The sequence below is a fragment of the Macaca thibetana genome, chromosome 11 (assembly GCF_024542745.1).
Source record: "Macaca thibetana thibetana isolate TM-01 chromosome 11, ASM2454274v1, whole genome shotgun sequence".
In the NCBI taxonomy this organism is placed as follows: Eukaryota; Metazoa; Chordata; class Mammalia; order Primates; family Cercopithecidae; genus Macaca; species Macaca thibetana.
The window spans coordinates 45,198,987-45,220,420 of NC_065588.1; the positions used below are offsets into that span (position 1 = coordinate 45,198,987).

Consider the following 21,434-nt stretch of genomic DNA (forward strand, 5'->3'; position numbering starts at 1 on the left):
TGCCGATTATTCGATTGTCTTGTCTTTTTTTTTTTTTTTTGGCATACACCCTGTCTGATGATGCCTCTTTTTCTTAAGACGATGTGTGACTGCACATTATAAATCACCTGGAATACTCTTGAAACTATATTGATGCCAAACTAAATCAGAATCCCTGGGGATAGCTGGGGCAGTGGCTAGTGCCTCTAATCCCAACTACTCAGGAGGCTGTGGTAGGAGGATCACTTGAGGAGGCCAGGAGTTCAAGACCAGCCTAGGCGGCCAGGCGAGGTGGCTCATACCCGTAATCCCAGCACTTTGGGGTTACAAAAATAAATCTCAAAAATAAAAATAATAAAATAATAAAATAATAAAAACTTTTAAAAAATGTTTAAACATTCGCTGGAAGTGGGCACAAAACTATAGTCTCAAATACTAGGGAGGATCCCTTGAGACCAGGAGTTCTACCCTGCAGTGAGCTCAGATCATACCACTGCACTTCATTCTGGGTGACAGAGTAAGACCCTGTCTCTGGGAGAAAAAAAAAAAAAAAAGGAAAAGGAAAAAAAAATTCTGGGTATAGAGCCAAGGCATTAGTATTCTTTTTCTTTTTTCTTTTTTGAGACAGAGTCTTGCTCTGTGCCCAGGCTGAAGTGCAGTGGCACAATCTCAGCTCACTACAAGCTCCACCTCCTGGGTTCACGCCATTCTCACATCTCAGCCTCCTGAGTAGCCAGGACTACAGGCGCCCGCCAACACGCCCGGCTAATTTTTTGTATTTTTGGTAGAGACAGGGTTTCACCATGTTAAACAGGATGGTCTCGATCTCCTGACCTTGTTATCCACCCGCCTCAGCCTCCCAAAGTGCTGGGATTATAGGCGTGAGCCACCACACCCAGCCAGCATTAGTATTCTTAAGAGCTCCCCAGGTCAGGTGCAGTGGAGGCCAAGGCAGGTGGATCACCTGACGTCAGGAGTTCGAGACCAGCCTGGCCAACATGGTGAAACCCCATCTCTACTAAAAATAACAAAAATTAGCCGGGTGTGTTGGCAGACACCTGTAATCCCAGCTACTTGGGAGGCTGAAGCAGGAGAATCGCTTGAACCCAGGAGGCAAAGGTTGCAGTGAGCTGAGATCGCACCACTGCACTCCAGCCTGGGTGACAAGAGCGAAACTCCGTCCCCCAACCCTATGCTCTCATGCACATAAGAAATTATCCAGGGGTCTTATCAAAAATGCAGATTCCAGGCCAGGTGTGGTGACTCACACCTGTAATCCCAGCACTTTGGGAGGCCAAGGTGGGAGAATCACTTGATGTCAGGAGTTCAAGAACAACCTGGGAAACATAATGAGACCTTGTCTCTACAAAAAATGTTAAAGATTAGCTAGGTATGGGGCCCGTACCTATAGTCCCAGCTACTAGGGAGACAGGAGGGAGGATCACTTGAGTCCGGGAGGCCAAGGCTGCATAAACAACTATTATGTGACTGCACTCCAGCCTAGGCAGATCACTTCTTTTTTTTCTTGAAACAGAGTCTCACTCTGTTACAAGTGTGCACCACCATCCCTGGCTAATTTTTTGTATTTTTTGTAGAGACGGGGTTTCACCATGTTGACCAGGCTGGTCTTGAACTCCTGACCTCAAGTGATTCACCTGCCTCGGTCTCCCAAAGTGCTGGGATTACAGGCGTGAGCTACCACATCTGGCTCTTTTTTTTTTTTTTCCTTGAGACAGAGTCTTTCATTCCGTCACCCAGGCTGGAGTGCAGTGGCACATTCTCAGCTAACTGCAACCTCCATCTCCCACGTTCAAGCAATTCTCCTGCCTCGGCCTCCCGAGTAGCTGGGATTACAGGTGCATGCCACCACAACCTGCTAATTTTGGTATTTTTAGTAGAGACAGGGTTTTGCCATGTTGGCCAGGCTAGTCCTGAATTCCTGAGCTCAAGTGATCCATCGGCCTCGGCCTCCCAAAGTGCTGGGATTACAGGCGTGAGCCACCGTGCACAGTGCCCCTCCTCCTTTTTTTTTTTTTTTTTTTTTTTGAGACAGGGTCTCTTTTTGTGTGTGTGTGAAATTCTAATGAACACCTCTAATGATTCTAATGCAGGTGGTCAGAATACAGTCTTAGAAATGTGGGCACACACAGGAATAACTCGCCTGCTAACTGACAGCATACATCTGGGTAAGCAGGTACCCACCACCTCTCTCCAGGTGACTCATTTGCTAATTATTACAGCAGTTGTCTCTTGCCATAGTGGAAGAGTTTGAGCCAGGGCCATATTTCAAGCTGTCTGCCTCTAGCCTTCCTCACTTCAACCTACAACACGCATTTGCACATGCACATACCTGCTCATAGGAGATGGGCGCCTGCTTCTGGTGGGACAGCTCCATCAGAGTACTCAGGTCTGTTCGCAGGTCTGTCTTGCAGCCAATGAGCAAAACGCGGGTACTGGGACAATAATCTAGGATTTCTGTCCTCCACTGAGGGGTCGAGCAGGAAGAAGGGAAGGAGAAGGAGGAAGGGAGGAGAGTTAGTGGTAGATGGATACCAGGAGAAGCTTGGCTGGCAATATTACACACATCACCTCGCTTATCACCAGCCCAGTCCTCCCTATGAGTCACAGCATCGCCACTGCACTAATTACATCATCTTCCTGCCCATGAGGCCTTTGGGGCCCCCAGAGTGCTGACCCAGGAGCCTGTTCCCCCAGTCTATGGCCCAGTCACCAGAGAGAGCACAAGGGCAATTCTCCTCCCACTCTCTGCCAAGCATACAGAGCATGGATCTGCCCCCTCACCCCAAAGGGCCTCACAAGTCCAGAATGCCAGGGGGAAGCCAACCAGTCTCTTCCCAAGGGAAGAAGGTGATCCCAGCATCTTCTATACTCTACTAGATACACAAGGTTTCCTAGGACTCCTCAGCATTGGCGGATCTGCCCAGACCCAAGCATTTCATACCAGCAGCTCAGCTCAGACCTGCCTAGCTTGCCCATTCTCAGTGGGACTGGGACCAGGATCTATAGAAGCTGCCTCCAAAGATCCCATGCCTGACCCTCATACCATATCACTTAAAGGTTCTCTGACTCTCTGTCCTCTGCTTCCTGAGTCTTCAACACCACCCTCCCCTGTGGGGCCTCTGGCAAGGCAGCATGGGATAACAAAAAGGGTGGGAGGCAGCGGGGTAAGCAGACCCAAGTTCCAGTCCCAGAGCTGTAGCTAATGGTGTGGCCTTGGGCAAATCTCTTCCTTCCTGGGCTTCCGTTTCTTGATGTTATACAAGAGGGCATTCCTGACAAGGTCCCTACGATTCCTTCTTGGTCCTCATGCTGAGTTAGAGATTGGAGAGTTGATCTAGTCTTACCTTCTTGAGTGCGCTGTCCACTGTCTCTGGACGGCTGATGTCAAAACATAGTAATACTGCATCCGAGTCGCTGTAGCAGAGTGGACGGACATTATCGTAGTAGGGAGATCCTGGTGTAGGCCAGAAAGAGTTGATGGTGAGCCATGGTGCTTTCCTTCCCCAATAGGCCTAAGCCCTAAAGCCCTGGGAATACCACCCACGATCCCTGAGGATCCACCCATCTCCCAGGGGGAATGTGCTATGGCTGGAAGCTTGGGACCTGACCATCTGCCAGAAGGTCATGCAAGAATATCATCCCCCTTGGTCCAGAAAAAGGGAAAGAAGGCAAAATAAAGTGGGTGGAGTATAATTTGGCCCTGTCCGGGTCTCCTACAGCAGCCTAATTGGACATCTACTAGTTTTCTGAGTCCCAGAAGATGCTTCCAGCCCTGCAGAGAGACAGTGCTTATTTCAGGGTTCCTCTCTTCTAGAGCCTGCCTGCTGCCCAATTTCACTCCCCTCTGCTCCAGGGTCTCCCCAGTGAAGAGACAAACCTGCCTGTTATGTAACCTGGCTGCTGCTTTGCCATGGGGTCAGAACTTTAGGAGGCTAGCAGGGGAGGGAAAGAATCAAGGGTTCAGTGCCCCACTTCTCCACCCACCCAGATCGGCTTACACTGAAAAGGGCAAAAGGAAAGCTGTACCCCCTGACCCCCCCACATCTCAGAAAGGCAGTCTCAAAGACAGCAGCACCGATGGCTGGGGATTTAGAGGCTAGAGCAAGAGTCCTTCGTTGGGGGGGAAACAGGCAATGCAGACCCAGGTGGTCCCATATGGGAGAATGCTAGGGGCTGAGCCTACCCCCTCCACCCTGGGGAAGGAGCAGTAGCGGATTTGGAACCCAGACAATCCGTGCTCAGAATAGCAAGCAGCCCCTCTCCCTGCACCGCAATCGCCATGGAAACGGGGGGGAATCCAAGCTGGTGGGGGGATGTTGATCATTAAAAAAAAGGAATACTGGGGAGTTGGGATAGCTGCCTGCTCCTTTAGCAAGCCTCCCCCATCCCTTTCTGAGGTGGGGTCTTACCACTGCAGCACTGAGGAGCGGAAGCACTGCAGCATTGGGGAAGGGGGAGGGGAGGAGGCCTCCATTTTGGCTCCAAGCAATCCCCCTCCCTTAAGACCAGCAAGTGAATAATGGGAACAGGGTCAACCCTGACCCCAACATTGGGAAACCCTATCCCACACACCATGGCCACTTCCTCCTTCCTTATGGGAACCTAATCTGAAAGAGTGAGTTTGAGAATAACTGACAGCCTTTATCCTTTCGGAAATTGGGGGTTGGAGGTGTGACACAGGGAATAGAGACTATACTTGCTGATTTTCCATGATCTGGTTTGGGATTTGAGGGCGCATTCTGACTGTGGAAGGAGGGAGGAGGTGGGGGGAGGGGGTTTGGGCGGTGGTAGTGAAAAGAGATGAGCTGCAGTAAGATTCTGGGAAGATTGGAAGGTGGGAGGGTACAGCAGATGAAAAACCAAAAAATTATACATCATGCAGTCAAACTGCATTCTAGTCCGATCTAGCCAGCGTAGCACAGCCCAGGAGAACCAGAACCCTGCCTCCCAAGCCCTGAAACTGCAACAGGGGAAAAGCACACCAGGTTGGGGAATTTTTGTTTGGGGAGGAAAGGCTCATTGTCTGTCTAACCATCCCCTAGCCCCAATCTTTTCAGACCTCAGAACTGGAGCATGGGAACAACAACTGTTGGAGGAGCAGGACAGCATATTTATTATGTAGCAGGAAACACCCAGTGATTTATGGTCCCTTTTAAAACTCAGCCTGAATATGCATTTTTGGGGAGGGGCGGATTTTATTTTCTTTCTCCTATTCCCGGCTTTTACTCCTTTATTATGACTCTGAGCCAGTCTTTTGAAAATGATACGGGGTAAAAAGATAATGGGAAGGGGTCAGAATTAAGGCAGAGGATAGCCTAGCACTAAGGGCTTGGGGCTGAGAGGCTGGAAAAACATTGTTTCTACATTCTAGAGAGACAGGGCATCTTCTACCTCACCCCAGTAGAGGGAAAACAGGCAGAGCCAACCTCCCCTCTGCCCTGCCGGCCACTATTCACAACTGACTATGCCCTATATTAAGCCATCTCCCCCACCCTCCAAAACATCGATGATGCATCGCTTCATCCCCGAGCTGCAGCGGTGTGACGAGTGGGGCTGAGCTGCAGCAGGAGGACAGCAGTGGCCCAAGATGGAATGCAGGAGACGAAACTGAGTCTGAGCAATCTTTCCCCAAAGCAGACTTGTCTCCCCGCCCCAACCACACTGCCTCAAGCAGCACTGCCTCCAGCAGCACTGCCTCTTGCCTCTTATTTGGCTTTGCTCTGGGGAAGTAAAAAGTGTGTGTGTGTGTGTGTGTGTGTGTGTGTGTGTGTGTGTGTGCGCGCGCCCCCACACGTTGGGTGGCAGGGAAGGAAAAGGAGAAGTCCTGTTTTACTGCCCTCCCACCCCAGGAATATTCATGGATCCCTTCACCTCACCATCCCAGCCCTCTAAAGGGTGGAACTAGACGCAGGGAAGAGAGTAGCTCCTGGGCTTCACCTACTCTGCACCCTTGGACCATGCAACTGAGTCGACCAACTGTCACCCTTCCCCACAACTAAGGAGTCTTCAGATTCTCTTCTTTCACTTCTCCCCACCAAAGGGGAAAACAACTTCTAGAAGACAGCAGCTACACAGCAGACCAGTGGGGGTGGGAAAGGGGCATTTGGAGCCGAATTCTTACCTGAGGTATCCCAGAGACTAAGCTCCACCCTCTGTTCCTCTGTCTCCAAACAGGCTGTGTAATTTTCGAACACGGTGGGCACATAGGTCTGTGAAAAGAGAGGAAACATTCACCCCGGGCCCCCCTACCCTCAGATCCCCTGGTTAGTGCTGGCTACACACGCACTCACCAGAGAGACAGTAAAGTCACAGGAGACAAGAAACCAGAGGAGATGCCTGGGTCAGGAGGGAAGGGAATGTGGGGGACCGGGCACTTTGCTCTGTGGCAGTGAGAAATGTGAATGACACCCCCCACCACCACCACGGCACCAGGGGTAATCCCCTCATATCCTAGACGATTAGGGACACACAAACACACACACAGATTCTTCCCATCCCCAGATTTGTGTTTCCCAATTTGAGAGAGCCACAGGCCAAAGCCATTCCTAGCTCATCTCCTCTCAAACCCCTCCAGCATGGTGAACAGAGGGCTGCAGAAGCCTGCCTGGAGGCACTGGCAGAGAGCCTTTGAGGAGCAGGTGAGCGGATAGGCAGGGATTACGTCAAGAAGAAACCCCAGACTCTCAAACGCCTCCAGTGCCCTCTCCTGAGAGCAGACTCCAGGGACGCAGGAAGGTGGAGGGGATCTGATGGGGCCTTTGGGTGAAGAGGTGAGGAGGAGCCAGCGGGGCGGCAGAAGTGGAACAGGTCTCAGGGGAAGCTAAGGCAGGGCAGTCCTCCAGCCAAAAAGCAGCGGAGGATGGGAAAGCCTCAGAAAGCGGCTGAGGATGGGCTGGGGCTGGGGGAGCCACGTCTCCTGGGCAGGTGGAAATCTACCCCAAGTCGGGCTGGCAGGGAGAAAAGCCGGCCAGCGGGCGGGCGGGCAGCTCACCTCCGGATAGCAATCCTTCGCTAACACTTGTAACATCGCGGTCTTCCCACACTGCACGTCCCCGACCAGAACGAGCTTACATCTGGCCACGACTGGCTGGGGGGCCCGTCTCTCTTTCATGGTTGCAGTGTCCGCGGGACTTGAATTTCGATTCAGAAGGGAGGGTTGCGCCAGGTGCGTCTCAGCACGCCAACCCAGCCGGATTCCCTGCCTCCCTCCAACTGTGGAGGAGGCCGGCACAGCCGCCTTTTATTTCTCTGGTTGAGCCAATCACAAGAGGAGGCGGACTCTGTTACGCCCAATCCCTGAGGTGGGATTCCCTCCAGCAGCCAATGGATCTGAGGATCTGAGTCAGCGCCCCCTTCCTCCCTTCCCTTTCTCTTAAAGCTGCACCTTTGCTTCCCCCAGAAAGGGGATTCCCACGTTGTTCTGCATTTGTATTAGGAAGGGGAAAGGGTACTGGAAGCAAAATGAAATGATCTGGAGTGTCTACCAATAAGTGTCAAAAAAACAAACTAGCTATGGAAGCAGGAAGTGAGGTCAGGCTGGAGTTGCAGGGACTGTCCCGGGTGGGTTAGAAGAGCAGGACCTGCTTAGACTATAGACAGGTGCGTGTGTGTGTTGGAGGAGTGGGGGGTGGAGGAGGTGGCCCAGAGCTTCTCTGACATTTTTTTTTCTTTTTTTTTTTTCCTTACATCTTTTGTTTTAAGTAGAGACAGGGGTCTCACCATGTTGCCCAGGCTGGTCTTGAATCTCTGGGCTCAAGCAATCCGCCTGTCTCAGCCTCCCAAAGTGCTGGGACTACAGACATGAGCCACAGCATCTGGCCTGATGTCTGACTTTTTTGTTTTTTCTAACTCCCATCCAAACTAGTTCTTGCTTCCCCTTATTTCCCTTCCCAATATCAGCTCCTGCTGTACCTCTTTTATTTTTATTTTTATTTGTGTGTTTATTTATTCATTCATTTTGAGATGGAGTATCGCTCTTGTTGCCCAGGCTGGAGTGCAATGGCGCGATCTCAGCTCACTGCAACCTCCACCTCCCTGGTTGAAGCAATTCTCCTGCCTCAGCCTCCTAAGGAGCTGGGATTACAGGCACCCACCTCGATGCCCTGCTAATTTTTGTATTTTTGGTAGAGACGGGGTTTCTCCATGTTGGTCAGGCTGGTCTCAAGCTCCCGACCTCAGGTAATCCGCCCGCCTTGGCCTCCCAAAGTGCTGGGATTATAGGTGTGAGTCACCATGCCTGCCTGGCCAGTGCCCGCTTTAAAGCCTTCTCTTCTTCAAGAATCACCTTCGCCACCAAAAAGAGAGACAGAGAGAGAGAGAAAGAAAGAAAGAAAAGAAAGAAAGAAAGAAAGCTTTCTAGAGTCGTCCAGAAAAAAACACACAGCACCTGACCCAGTGATGGGTAGAGAGAAATGAGGGACTCTGGCAAGTGGGGATGGGGGAGAGGAAGAAGACAAAGCAAACACACTCACTGTTTGGCCAGACAGCCTCTCACCCATGCCTAGCAGGAGCTGCTTAGGGGTGTTTGTTCTGTGGCCTAGGCTCAGCTTCCTGGATGAATCAGGCACAGGTCCAGTTCCATGTTAACGCCCACTGAAACTGACGCACTAATTGTGTCACCTGGTTAAAGTTCAGACTGGACCCAGGATTTTGGGATTAGAAGCTGGAGGACAATCTAAGGTTGAGATGAACTACATAACTTTTTTTTTTTTTTTTTTTTTTTTGAGATGGAGTCTCACTCTGTTACCCAGGCTGGAGTGCAGTGGCTCAATCTCAGCTCACTGCAACCTCTGCCTCCCGGGTTCAAGCAATTCTCCTGTCTCAGCCTCCTGAGTAGCTGAGACTACAGGCACGCATCACCATGCCTGGCTAATTTTTGTATTTTCAGTAGAGACAGGGTTTCACTATATTGGTCAGGCTGGTCTCGAACTCCTGACCTTAGGTGATCCACCCACCTCAGCCTCCCAAAGTGCTGGGATTACAAGCATGAGCCACCGCGCCCAGCTGAGCTTCATAACTTCTTAACAGCCCTGTCCGGTGGGGCCCTGAATTTTGGGGAGGCTCTCTACTAGAGGGAACTATGGGCTGTCCACAGCTTAAATAAACCACTGATTGTCCAGGAATCAAGACTGTCCAAATAAGGATTCCAGGGGATTTGTGATTGAAGGAAGACCAACTTTGGGCAAAATTGAGAGTAGTCCCTTTCCCTTGTCAAGCCCAGTGTCTCTGGAGCATGACCTGGGCCTTGTTTCACCTGAGCTTTACTTTTTTTATATATATATACAGAGTCTTGCTCTGTCACCCAGGCTGGAGTGCAGTGGCGTGATCTTGGCTCACTGCAACCTCTGCCTCCCAGGTTCAAGCGATTCTCCTACCTCAGCCTTCCGAGTAGCTGGGATTACAGGTGCCTGCCACCATGCCCGGCTAATTTTTGTATTTTTAGTAGAGATGGGGTGTCGCTATGTTGGCCAGGCTTGTCGTAAACTCCTGACCTTAGGTGATCCACCTGCCTCAAATCCCAAAGTGCTGGGATTACAGGCATGAACCACTGTGCCCCAGCCTGAGCTTTACTCTTAATTCATAGTCATTGCTGCCCCACCCAGGGATAGTTTCCCTGTGATAAAGGATGCCTGAAAGCCTTCCACAGACCCAAAGGGACAGATCTGTAAGAGTGAGATTTCCAGTGCCCACTATAGGCAGTAGGAGAGTGGATGTTGTTTTGAGAATACAGCCTAGCCAGTGTTCCTCCAGTCAAACCTCGTGGCTCTGGGGCCAAGGCCTACACCTGCTCTCCACCCCTATCCTAAGCTCCATTCACTTCCTGGGATGGGTAATGGCCTGAGGGAAACTTCAGGGTGGAAAGGGCATTATCCAGGTGTTGCCATTAGCTGGCTGCCTCTTCTCCCAGGCTTTCTGAAGGTTTCTGCCCTTTACCTCCCCTCATCCTCCTCCCTCAGATAATGTTCTGTTGATAGAATTCGTCCTCTTCTTGCCCTTTTCCAGCAGCCTGACAGCCTCTCTGAGCTGTATATAAGTGGGGTTTGGGAGAGTTCCAGGAACAGCTATAAGATCATGAACTGCCTCAATCTGGAATCCTTTCCCACAGCCTGACCTTCTCCTTCTGTATCCTCCTGTCCCCTACCTTCAGTCTCATCTGGACTTAGTTCTGGAAGCATCAGTAGAGTTCCCATACTCTTTTTTTTTTTTTTTTTTTCTTTTTCAAGACAGAGTCTTGCTCTGTTGCTCAGGCTGGAGTGCAGAGGCATGATCTCTGCTCACTGCAACTTCCACGTCCTGGGTTCAAGCAATTCTCCTGCCTCAGCCTCCCGAGTAGCTGGGATTACAGGCACATGCAACCATGCCCAGCAAATTTTTGTATTCTTAGTAGAGACAGGGTTTCACCATGTTGGCCAGGCTGGTCTCAAACTCTTGACCTTGTGATCCGCCCACCTCGGCCTCCCAAAGTGCTGGGATTACAGGCGTGAGCCACCTTGCCCAGTCCCCCATACATCCTCTTAACTCTTAACTGAGTTCCCTCCAATCACAGCCCCACAGGAGTTAGCCTTCTCTCCATGTTCTCTACCAGCCTCCCCCTACACACACCATTCATCCACTACTCCAAATAAACTTTCAGAATAAGTAAAAACTGTTCCTGCTAAACAAACAGCTTCTTCTGGCTTCTAAGAACATTGCCATTCCTGAGCTCCTCCCAGACAGAAATTCTGAGAGCTGGTGCCAACACTGATTCTTCCCTGGGTGACTGCATTTCAGGGTCAAGTAGCAGAAGGCCCGAACCATTATACAGAGCAGCCTCCACCATGGCCGAGGTCCAAGATGTGTCTCCAAAGATATTTTGTGGGTCATATGTTTATGAGTTTTGGTGGAAAACGTGTTATGTGTGTGAAAGTGTATGTGTTAGATCAAGTGGCAGGGATGTAACAGGAAAAGGATGGAACTAAAGTTTAGCGGGTCTAGGCCTTGGACCTTGCTCTGCCTTTAACAAACCGTGTGCCTTTGAATAAGTTACTTCCCTCTCTGGGTGCCTATTTCCTTAAATGCAGTGTGATGGATTTAACTAGAGAAGGAGTTTTTTGATGTTATTTAATTAATTAATTAATTAATTATTTTTGAGACAGAGTTTCACTCTTGTTGCCCAGGCTGGAATGCAATGGCACGATCTTGGCTCACTGCAACCTCCACCTCCCAGGTTCAAGCAATTCTCCTGTCTCAGCCTCCTGAGTAGCTGGGATTACAGGCATGCACCACCACGCCCAGCTAATTTTTATATTTTTAGTAGAGATGGGGTTTCTCCATGTTGGTCAGGCTGGTCTCAAACTCCAGACTTCAGGTGATCCACCCGCCTCGGCCTCCCAAAGTGCTGGGATTACAGGTGTGAACCAGCACGCTTAGTCTAGATGTTATTATTATTATTATTATTATTATTATTTAGCGGTTAGACTCGCTCCTCCAAATTTGTTTAAACCTCTTTTAAATAACTTTATTTCAAACTCCATAGCCAAGACCAGGTGTGGTGGCTCACACCTATAATCCCAGGATTTGGGGTGGCTGAGGTGGGAGGATCACTTGAGACCAGGAGTTCAAGACCAGCTTGGGCAATGGAGTGAGACCCCATCTCTACAAGAAAAATTTAAAAATCAAATAAAAGTCTGTAGCCAGATTAATACATTAAAGTGTCTCTTCTGGGTCAGGCACAGTGGCTCACACCTGTAATCCCAGCACTTTGGGAGGCTGAGGTGGGTGGATCACTTGTGATCAAGAGTTCGAGACCAGCCTGGCCAACATGGTGAAACCCCATCTCTACTAAAAATACAAAAATTAGCCAGGCTGGTGACGGGTGCCTGTAATCCCAGCTACTCGGGAGGGTGAGGCAGGAAAATAGCTTGAACCTCAGGAGGCAGAGGTTGCAGTGAGCTGAAACTGCGCCACTGCACTCCAGCCTGGGCGACCGAGGGAGATGCTGTCTCAAAAAAACAAACAAACAAGCAAACAAACAAAAAAAGCAAAGGTGGCTCTTCCCTATCAAAATCAGAAAAATTTAAAACAAGGTTATAGTTGAAAACATTATGCCAAGGTGAAAGAAGCCAACCACAAAAGACCATATAGACTGTGTCCATTTATATGAAATGTCCAGAATAGGCAAATCTGAAAAAACAGAAAGTAGACTAATAGTTGCCTAGGTCTGTGGAGTTGAGGAGGAAACGGGGAGTGACTGAAAAATCATCAAATTGTATAGTTCAAACTGGTGAATTCAGGATAGGCACAGTGGTTCATGCTTGTAATCCAACACTTTGGGAGGCCGATGCAGGCAGATTGCTTGAGCTCAGGAGTTCAAGACCAGCCTGGGCAACATGGTGAAACTCTGGATCTACAAAAAATACAAAAATTAGCTGGGCGTGGTGGCATGTGCCAGTGGTCTTAGCTACTCCGGAGGCTAAGGAGGGAGGATTGCTTGAGCCTGGGGAGGTTGAGGCTGCAGTGAGCCGTGATCATGCCACCTCACTCCAGCTTGGGCAACCAAGTGTGACCCTGTCTCAAAATAAAATAAAATAAAACTACTGGTCTGGATAATACCCTCTAGCACAAATATGTGTGTGTATACCACATGCTCAAAGTTCAGGGCTGCCCTATCTTTTTTGGTTCTGATTACTCTGATAAGTTCCCTATCTGGGACAGTGGCATAATATACAAAGATGTTCAGGGTTGTAACAAATTAAAATTCATGCTGACTTGTACTAGAGAATACACAAGCCTCATACTTTCTCTGCCCTAGGGATTCTTTGCAAAGAGCCCCCAGGCACGCTGCCACCTGCATCTCCCAGAACAAGGCCCATTATCCCCTTCCCTTCATATGACGCAGGTGCTGCACTCCTCAGTCCTAAGCAATAACTTGTGATCTCAGGGGTCTCTGGTCCCTGGCACCTGGGAACACCTGACCTTTTGACTGCTGATCTTTTAACTGAGCACTCTAAGACACAGTCCTGCCTTGGGGGAGTTTACAGCTAAGCAGGGAGACAAGAAAGAAGCAGGCCAGGAGCAGTGGCTCACGCCTATGATCCTAGCACTTTGGGAGGCAAAGGCGGGTGAATCACTTGAGGTTAGGAGTTCGAGACCAGCCTGGCCAACATGGTAAAACCCCTGTCTCTACTAAAACACAAAAATTAGCCAGGCATGGTGGCAGATGCCTATAGTCTCAGCTACTGGAAGGCTGAAGCAGGAGAATCACTTGAACCCAAGAGGCGGAGGTTGTGGTGAGCCAAGATCACGCCACTGCACTCCAGCCTGGGCAACAGAGAGAGACTCCCTCTCAAAAAAAAAAAAAAAGAAAAGAAAAGAAAAGAAAAAAAAAATCTACTGCAATTTTTTTTTTTTTTTTTTTTTTTTTTGAGACGGAGTTTTGCTTTTGTTGTCCAGGCTAGAGTGCAATGGCACGATCTTGGCTCACCACAACCTTCACCTCCCGGGTTCAAGTGATTCTCCTGCCTCAGCCTCCCAAGTAGCTGGGATTACAGGCATGTGCCACCACACCTGGTGATTTTGTAATTTTAGTAGAGACAGGGTTTCTCCATGTTGGTCAGGCTGGTCTCAAACTCCCAACCTCAGATAATCCGCCCGCCTCAGCCTCCCAAAGTGCTGGGATTACAGGCGTGAGCCACTGCGACTGGCTAAAATATCTGTAAAAGCACTTCAGGGCCGGGCGTGGTGGCTCACGCCTGTAATCCCAGCACTTTGGGAGGCCGAGGCGGGCGGATCACAAGGTCAGGAGATCGAGACCACGGTGAAACCCCGTCTCTACTAAAAATACAAAAAATTGGCCGGGCGCGGTGGCTCAAGCCTGTAATCCCAGCACTTTGGGAGGCCGAGACGGGCGGATCACGAGGTCAGGAGATCGAGACCATCCTGGCTAACACGGTGAAACCCTGTCTCTACTAAAAAATACAAAAAAAAACTAGCCGGCTGAGGTGGCGGGCGCCTGTAGTCCCAGCTACTCAGGAGGCTGAGGCAGGAGAATGGCGTGAACCCGGGAGGCGGAGCTTGCAGTGAGCTGAGATCCGGCCACAGCACTCCAGCCTGGGTGACAGAGCGAGACTCCGTCTCAAAAAAAAAAAAAAAAAAAAAAAAAAAAATACAAAAAATTAGCCGGGCGTGGTGGCGGGCGCCTGTAGTCCCAGCTACTCGGGAGACTGAGGCAGGAGAATGGCGTGAACCCGGGAGGCGGAGCTTGCAGTGAGCCAAGATCGCGCCACTGCACTCCAGCCTGGGTGACAGAGCGAGACTCCGTCTCAAAAAAAAAAAAAAAAAAAAAAAAAAAAAGCACTTCAAAGGCTGGGCGCGGTGGCTCACATCTGTAATCCCAGCACTTTGGGAGGCTGAGGCAGGCGGATCACCTGAGGTCAGGAGTTCGAGACCAGCCTGACCAACATGGTGAAACCCTGTCTCTACTAAAAATACAAAAATTAGCCGGGCCTGGTGACACTTGCCTGCAATCCCAGCTACTCAAGAGGCTGAGGCAAGAGAACCATGTGAACCCGGGAGGCAGAGGTTGCGGTGAGCCAAAATCGTGTCATTGCATTCTAGCCTGGGTGACAGAGCGAGACTCCATCTCAAAAAAAAACAAAAAACAAAAACTGGGCTCTCGGCCTTAGCGCCATTTTTCTGGAAACCTCTGCGCCATGAGAGCCAAGTGGAGGAAGAAGCAAATGCGCAGGCTGAAGCGCAAAAGAAGAAAGATGAGGCAGAGGTCCAAGTAAACCACTAGCTTGTTGCATCGTGGAGGCCACAGGAGCAGAAACATGGAATGCCAGGCGCTGGGGATGCTGGTACAAGTTGTGGGACTGCATGCTACTGTCTAGAGCTTGTCTCAATGGATCTAGAACTTCATCGCCCTCTGATCACCGATCACCTCTGAGACCCACTTTGCTCATAAACGAAACTGCCCATGTTGGTCCTCTGCCCCGGACTTGTGACATTCTGGACTATTTCTGTGTTTATTTGTGGCCGAGTGTAACAACCCTAAAATAAATCACCTCTTCCGCTCTTTTAGCTGAAGAAAAAAAAAAAACACACACAAAAAAACTGGGTCTCAATTTGTCGCCCAGCCTAGAGTGATGCAGTGGTGAGATCATAGCTTACTACAGCCTTGAACTCTGGGGCTCAAGTGATCCTCCTGCCTCAGCCTCCCAAAGTACTGTGATTAGAGGTGGGAGCCATTGTGCCTGGCAGACTAATTTCAATAAGAACATTTGCCATGGTGGAACTGTGGCACATCCAATAAATGAGTGTTAGAAAGGACTTAGGATCTGAGCTTACATTTGGTGATTTGGCGAAGAGGTCAAGGAAGTGAGGCTTTTCTCAGGATTGGATGCTGGTCAGAAAGTTAAGTATCCAGGAGGCAGAGGCTGCAGTAAGCTGAGATCGTGCCACTGCACTGTAGCCTGGGCAACAGAGCGAGACTCCAACTCAAGAAAAAAAAAAAAAAAAAGAAAGAAAGAAAAAGAAAGTGGAGTATCAATAAATCTTCTGTCCTATACAAGGTGGGAGGAATGAAGCAAGGCTAAGTGTGGTAAAGAAGCAGCATGGGCTCATGTTAGCTTGGATGCATGGATGGTTGGTTATTCTTGTGGTTTGGACAATGTTCTTGCTTCTGTCTGTGTTCAGATATGATTACTGAGAGATCTTATTTCTGTCTGGATCTCTTGAGGTCGGTCACAGTGTGGCCTTGCCTGATGCTGGTATTCTGTGAAATGCTTACGAGAAAACCAAAGCATTGCTGAGAGTGCCAGGCAAGTTCCTGACTGCCGGGAGCTGCTTTCTCCTTCTCAGCTCCTCTTCTGCTCCTCTTCCTGGGAGCTGGGCATTGTTACATAAGTGGTGAGAGAGCTAAAGGAAAAACAAAAAGAAAGAGAATTTTTCCAGGAAAACTTTCTGGAAAAAGTAGCACTGAGCTATGAGGCAAAGCAAGAATAGAATGCTGAGAGTTGGGCCAGAGTACAGGGAATGTTCTAGGAGAATGGGGCAGCTTGGAAGCAGGAGAAGGAGGCCTGGGGAAGAGGACCAGTGCATGTGTATGTATGCATGTGTGAATAGGAGGAGAAAAAACAAAACAAAACAAGCCACCTGAGCTGGACTAAGAATGGAGAGGGAGGCTGGGCACGGTGACTCACACCTGTATTCCCAGCACTTTGCGAGGCCAAGACGGGCAGATCACCTGAGGTCAGGAGTTTAAAACCTGGCCAACATGGAAAAACCCTGTCTCTACTAAAAATACAAAAATTAGCCGGGTATGGTGTGTGCGCCTGTAATCCCAGCTGCTCCGGAGGATGAGGCAGGACAGTCCCTTGAACCCGGGAGGCAGAGGTTGCAGTGAGCTGAGATCGCACCACGGCACTCCAGACTGGGCAATAGAGTGAGACTCTGTTTCAGAAGAAGAAGAAGAAGAGGAAGAAGAAGAAGGAGGAGGAGGAGGAGGAGGAGGGGGAGGAGGGAAGACTGGAGGCTTCTCAAACTAAAAAAAAGAGAGAGAGAATCAGGAGGGAGGTACAGAGGTGGCCAAGGATGGGGCCAGAGTGAAAATAGAGGAAGGGGCCAGGTGCAGTGGCTCACGCCTGTAATCCCAACATTTTGGGAGGCCAAGGCAAGAGGGTCGCTTGAACCCAGGAGTTGGAAACCAGCCTGATCAACCTAGTAAGACCCGTCTCTACAAAATTAAAAAATGAAAACCTAGCCGGCATGGTGGTGCATGCACCTGTAGTCCCAGCTACTCAGGAGGCTGAGGTGGGAGGATCACTTGGGCCCAAGAGATCGAGGCTGCAGTGAGCTGTGACAGAACCACTGCACTCCAACCTGGGTGACAGAGCAAGACCCTGTCTCAAAAAATAAAATAAAATTAAACAACAACAACAACAAAAAAACAGAAGAAGGCGGTGAAGATAGTGGTGGTGAAGAAGCCTGTGTTCTGTCTGGTTCTGGCTGAGTTGGGGGTAGGGAATGGAAGCACAGAGAGGAGCAGAGGGCAGCTGAAGGGAGCTTAGAGTAGCCACACTTGGAGTCAGGAGACCGGAGACCACACATGCAGGCCTTCCTGCCATCTCTTGCCACTACCCCAGGGCTTGGCCAAGACTAAGGTGAACACTTGCTGGGTGAGTGGGAAACAGTAATTCCAAGGCATGAAAGGACCTCAGGAGCACAGGAGTGAGTTGGGAAATGATGTGGACCCTGAGCCAGGCCTGCTTCCTCTCCAGTTCCCTCCTCCTCATCCTCCCAGGTAGCAGCAATTCCTTCAGCCTGTTTTACCCTCTTTTTTTTTTCTTCAGACGGTCTCGCTCTGTCGCCCAGGCTGGAGTGCAGTGGCACAATCTTGGCTCACTGCAACCTCCACCTCCCGGGTTCAAACGATTCTCCTGTCTCAGCTTCCCCAGTAGCTGGGATAACAGGCAGGCGCCACCACGCCCGGCTAATTTTTGTATTTTTAGTAGAGATGGGGTTTCACCATGTTGGCCAGACTGGTCTTGAACTCCTCGCCTCAGGTGATCCACCTGCCTTGGCCTCCCAAAGTGCTGGGATTACAGGTGTGAGCCACCGCGCTCGGCCTGTTTTACCTTCTTTTTTTTTTTTTTTTAAGGCAGAGTTTCGCTCTTTTTGCCCAGGCTGGAGTGCAATGGCGCAATCTTGGCTCACCGCAACCTCCGCCTCCCGGGTTCAAGCGATTCTCTTGCCTCAGCCTCCTGAGTAGCTGGGATTACAGGCATGCGCCACCACCCTGGCTAATTTTGTATTTTTAGTAGAGACGGGGTTTCTCCATGTTGGTCAGGCTGGTCTTGAACTCCCGACCTCAGGTGATCCACCCGCCTTGGCCTCCCAAAGTGCTGGGATTACAGGCGTGAGCCACCACGCCCAGCTTCTGTTTTACTCTCTTTTGATCCTTCTCCTTCTCACCACCTGTGACAGCCTTCCTGGGGATGTTCTTGCATTTACTCTCCTGGGCCCCTCTGGGAGGTCTTTCTTGATCTGGCAAGGTGGACATAAGTCTAAGCCTCCCCTGCCCATCCCTGGATTTTTCGCCTGCAAAAGTGAGGTAAACTAGTTATGATAGGAAAATGACTATAAGGAGAGGTAATTTCTCTATTTCTAAATGGCTAGGTTAAAAACAAACACAAGAGGCTGGGCGCGGTGGCTCATGCCTGTAATCCCAGCTAAACCCCTACTAAAAATAAAAAAATTAGCTGGGCATGGTGGCATGTGCCTGTTATCCCAGCTATTCCGGAGGCTGAGGCAGGAGAATCACTTGTACCTGGGGTGACAGAGCAAGACTCTGTCTCAAACAAACAAACAAACAAACAAACAAGCAAAGCACAAGAAACTACATAGATAATGTTCATCCTCTGCTTAGTCTTCCTGTGGTATCAACTTTTTTTTTCAGACAGTCCCACTCTGTCACCTAGGCTGGAGTGCAGTGACTTGATTACGGCTCACTGCCGCCTCCACCTCCTGAGCTCAAGTGATCCTCCCACCTCAACTTCCCAAGCAGCTGGGACCAGAGATGTGCACCAGCAAACTTGGCTAATTTTTGTATTTTTTGTAGAGATGGGGTCTCACTATGTTGCCCAGGCTAGTCTTGAACTCCTGGGCTCAAGGGATCTCCCACCTTGGCCTCCCAAATTGCTGGGATTACAGGCCTAAACCACTTTGCCTGGCTTTTTTTTTTTTTTTCAATTGAGACAGGGTCTCACTCTGCCATCCAGGCTTGAGTCCAATGGTGCGATCATGGCTCACGGAAGCCTCAACTTCCTGGGTTCAATCAATCTGCCTACCTCAGCCTCCTGAGTAGCTGGGACTTAAAGGCATGAGCCACTATGACTGGCTCATTTTTTAATGTATTTTTTGTAGAGACAGAGGTCTCCCTATGTTGCCCAGACTGGTCTTGAACTCCTGGTCTCAAGCAATCTGCCCACCTCGGCCACCAAAAATGCTGGGATTACAGGCGTGAGCCACTAAGCCCAGCCATCAAGTCCATTTTGAACAAAATCCAGCTTCTTACCCTGGTTCCTAGAGCCCTACATGACCTATGCTTGCCCCTTGGCTGACCTCATCTCCTGCAGTTCTTCTGTCTCCAACCACATTGAACTTTTTAAAATTCCTCCAATAATGGCTTTAAAACTTTTCTGTTCACAAGCCACAGTCAGAAATTCATGTTATATCACAAACCAAAACATACACTCATATTATATTTACAGATATAGATATACCAATATATATCATGCATCATGCTATATGTATCTCTGCATACATATATATACACACACACAGACATATATATATATATATCTCCTAAAGTTTCCTCATTTACCTTTACAATGCACACTGATGTTTTCTTTTCTACTTCTTTTTCTTTTCTTTCTTTTTTTTTTTTTAAGACGGAGTCTTGTTCTGTCACCAGGCTGGAGTGCAGTGGCACGATCTTGGCTCACTGCAACGTCCTCCTGCCTCAGCCTCCCAAGTAGCTGGGACTCCAGGAGTGCGCCACCATGCCCAGCTAAATTTTGTATTTTTAGTAGAGACGGGGTTTTACCATTTTGGCTTGGATGGTCTTCATCTCCTGACCTCGTGATCCGCCTGCCTCAGCCTCCCAAAGTGCTGGGATTACAGGTGTGAGCCACTGCGCCCAGCTACTTCATTTTTTGAATGCTTGTCAGGACTCACTAAATCGATTTCACTATCCACTGTGCTCACACACCAAGCTTATACTCAGGGCCTTTTCACTGGCTGTTCCCTCTACCAACAATGCCCTTCCCCTTGACTGCCCCCATTGGCACCTTTTCATCCTTTAGATCTCAGGTTAAGCGTCTCCTGCCCAGAGAAGTCACCCAGCCTGAAGTAGCCACCTGATCCTTCTCTTTCATCTGCTCAGTGTGGTCTTTATCACTCTGATATTTTTCTAGTTTATGTTTTTTGTTGACCTATTTTTTTGTTGATTGTCTTTCTCCCTCGCTATGATAAGGTGGACTCTGTAGGTGCAGTGACCTTCTCACTTTGGTGTGATAACTAGAACAGTGCCTGGAAACAGCAGGTACTCAGTATTATTAGTAGACTGTGGGAATGGGCCTAGTCAAGACTCTTGCACTCTTTGGGCCTCGGCATTCTCCTCTATACAGTGTGAGGTCGGAGCCACTCCCCAAGAGCCCCTCCAGCTCTATCAATCCAGTTTTCCAAGAAACACCAGAGGATGTGCTCCAGAAACCCAGGGTTGGGCCAGTAGGTGGGACAGAGATGGCCAAGCAGTTAACTGAGGCCAGATACTGAGAGGGGGCCTTGCTTCCAGGCTGCTGAAGGCCAAGGATATAAACCCAGGCACAAAACAAAGAATGGAAAGGCAGAACTGGAGCCAGCCGGACATCATGAAGACAACCGTGTTGATGTACTTCCTGTGTGCTCTGCCTGCATCCTCTCATTCAATGCTTGGTCCTCTGAGGGTGGAAGAGGTGGTACCGGACATCATGATGAATTCTGGCTCCGAAGTCAGCCAGATCAGATTCAAAACCTGACTACAACACTTGCACAGGTGGAGAATGCAGGCTTGGGCCACAATGACTGGGTTTGAATCCTAGCCCTACCAGTTACTACTTATATGACTTTGAGTAAATCACTCAACCTCTCACCGTCCTTTTTTTTTTTGAGACTGAGTCTCACCCTGTTGCCCAGGCTGGAGTGCAATGGTGCGATCTCAGCTCACTGCAACCTCCGTCTCCTGGGTTCAAGCTATTCTCCTGCCTCGGCCTCCCGAGTAGCTGGGATTACAGGCTCATGCCACCACGCTCGGGGCTAATTTTTTGTATCTTTAGTAGAGACGTTGTTTCACCACGTTGACCAGCCTGGTCTCAAATTCCTGACCTTGTGATCCACCCGCTTCGGCCTCCCAAAGTGCTGGGATTACAGGCGTGAGCCACCACGCCAGTCCTCACTATGCTTTCTTATGTCTTTTTTCTTTTTTTCTTTTTTATTTTATTTACTTATTTTTTTTTTGAGATGGAGTCTCACTTACTCTGTCACTCAGGCTGGAGTGCAGTGGTGTGAGCTCAGCTCACTGCAACCTCCACCTTCCAGGTTCAAACAATTCTCATGCCTCAGCCTCCCAAGTAGCTGGGACTATAGGTGAGCGCTACCACGCCCAGCTAATTTTTGTATTTTTAGTAGAGATGGGGTTTCGCCATGTAGGCCAGACTGGCCTCGAACTCCTGACCTCAAGTTATCTGCCCACCTCAGCCACCCAGACTGCTGGGATTACAGGCGTGAGCCACAACACCCAGCCTGAGCTTTCTTATGTCTTAATGGGGGTGCATTCATTGCATTTTGCATTAACTCATGCTCTTTCCGGCACATTTCTGGAAAGCTTTCCTGGGGATTAGTAATGCTAAACAAAC

The 21,434-nt window shown here is 49.5% G+C and overlaps 1 protein-coding gene across 1 annotated transcript in view; it reads right to left on the reverse strand.

The window, feature by feature from the left end:
* Window positions 1-21,434, reverse strand: part of RND1 (Rho family GTPase 1) — a 47,461-nt gene that overhangs the window by 1,222 nt on the left and 24,805 nt on the right. Inside the window, exons 2-5 of the mRNA XM_050746950.1 lie at window positions 6,992-7,217; window positions 6,122-6,209; window positions 3,345-3,454; window positions 2,330-2,464 (exon numbers count right to left, since the gene is read on the reverse strand). Coding sequence (XP_050602907.1) covers window positions 2,330-2,464; window positions 3,345-3,454; window positions 6,122-6,209; window positions 6,992-7,111 — 453 coding nt within the window. The 5' untranslated portion in view covers window positions 7,112-7,217. The remainder of the gene's footprint in view (window positions 1-2,329; window positions 2,465-3,344; window positions 3,455-6,121; window positions 6,210-6,991; window positions 7,218-21,434) is intronic.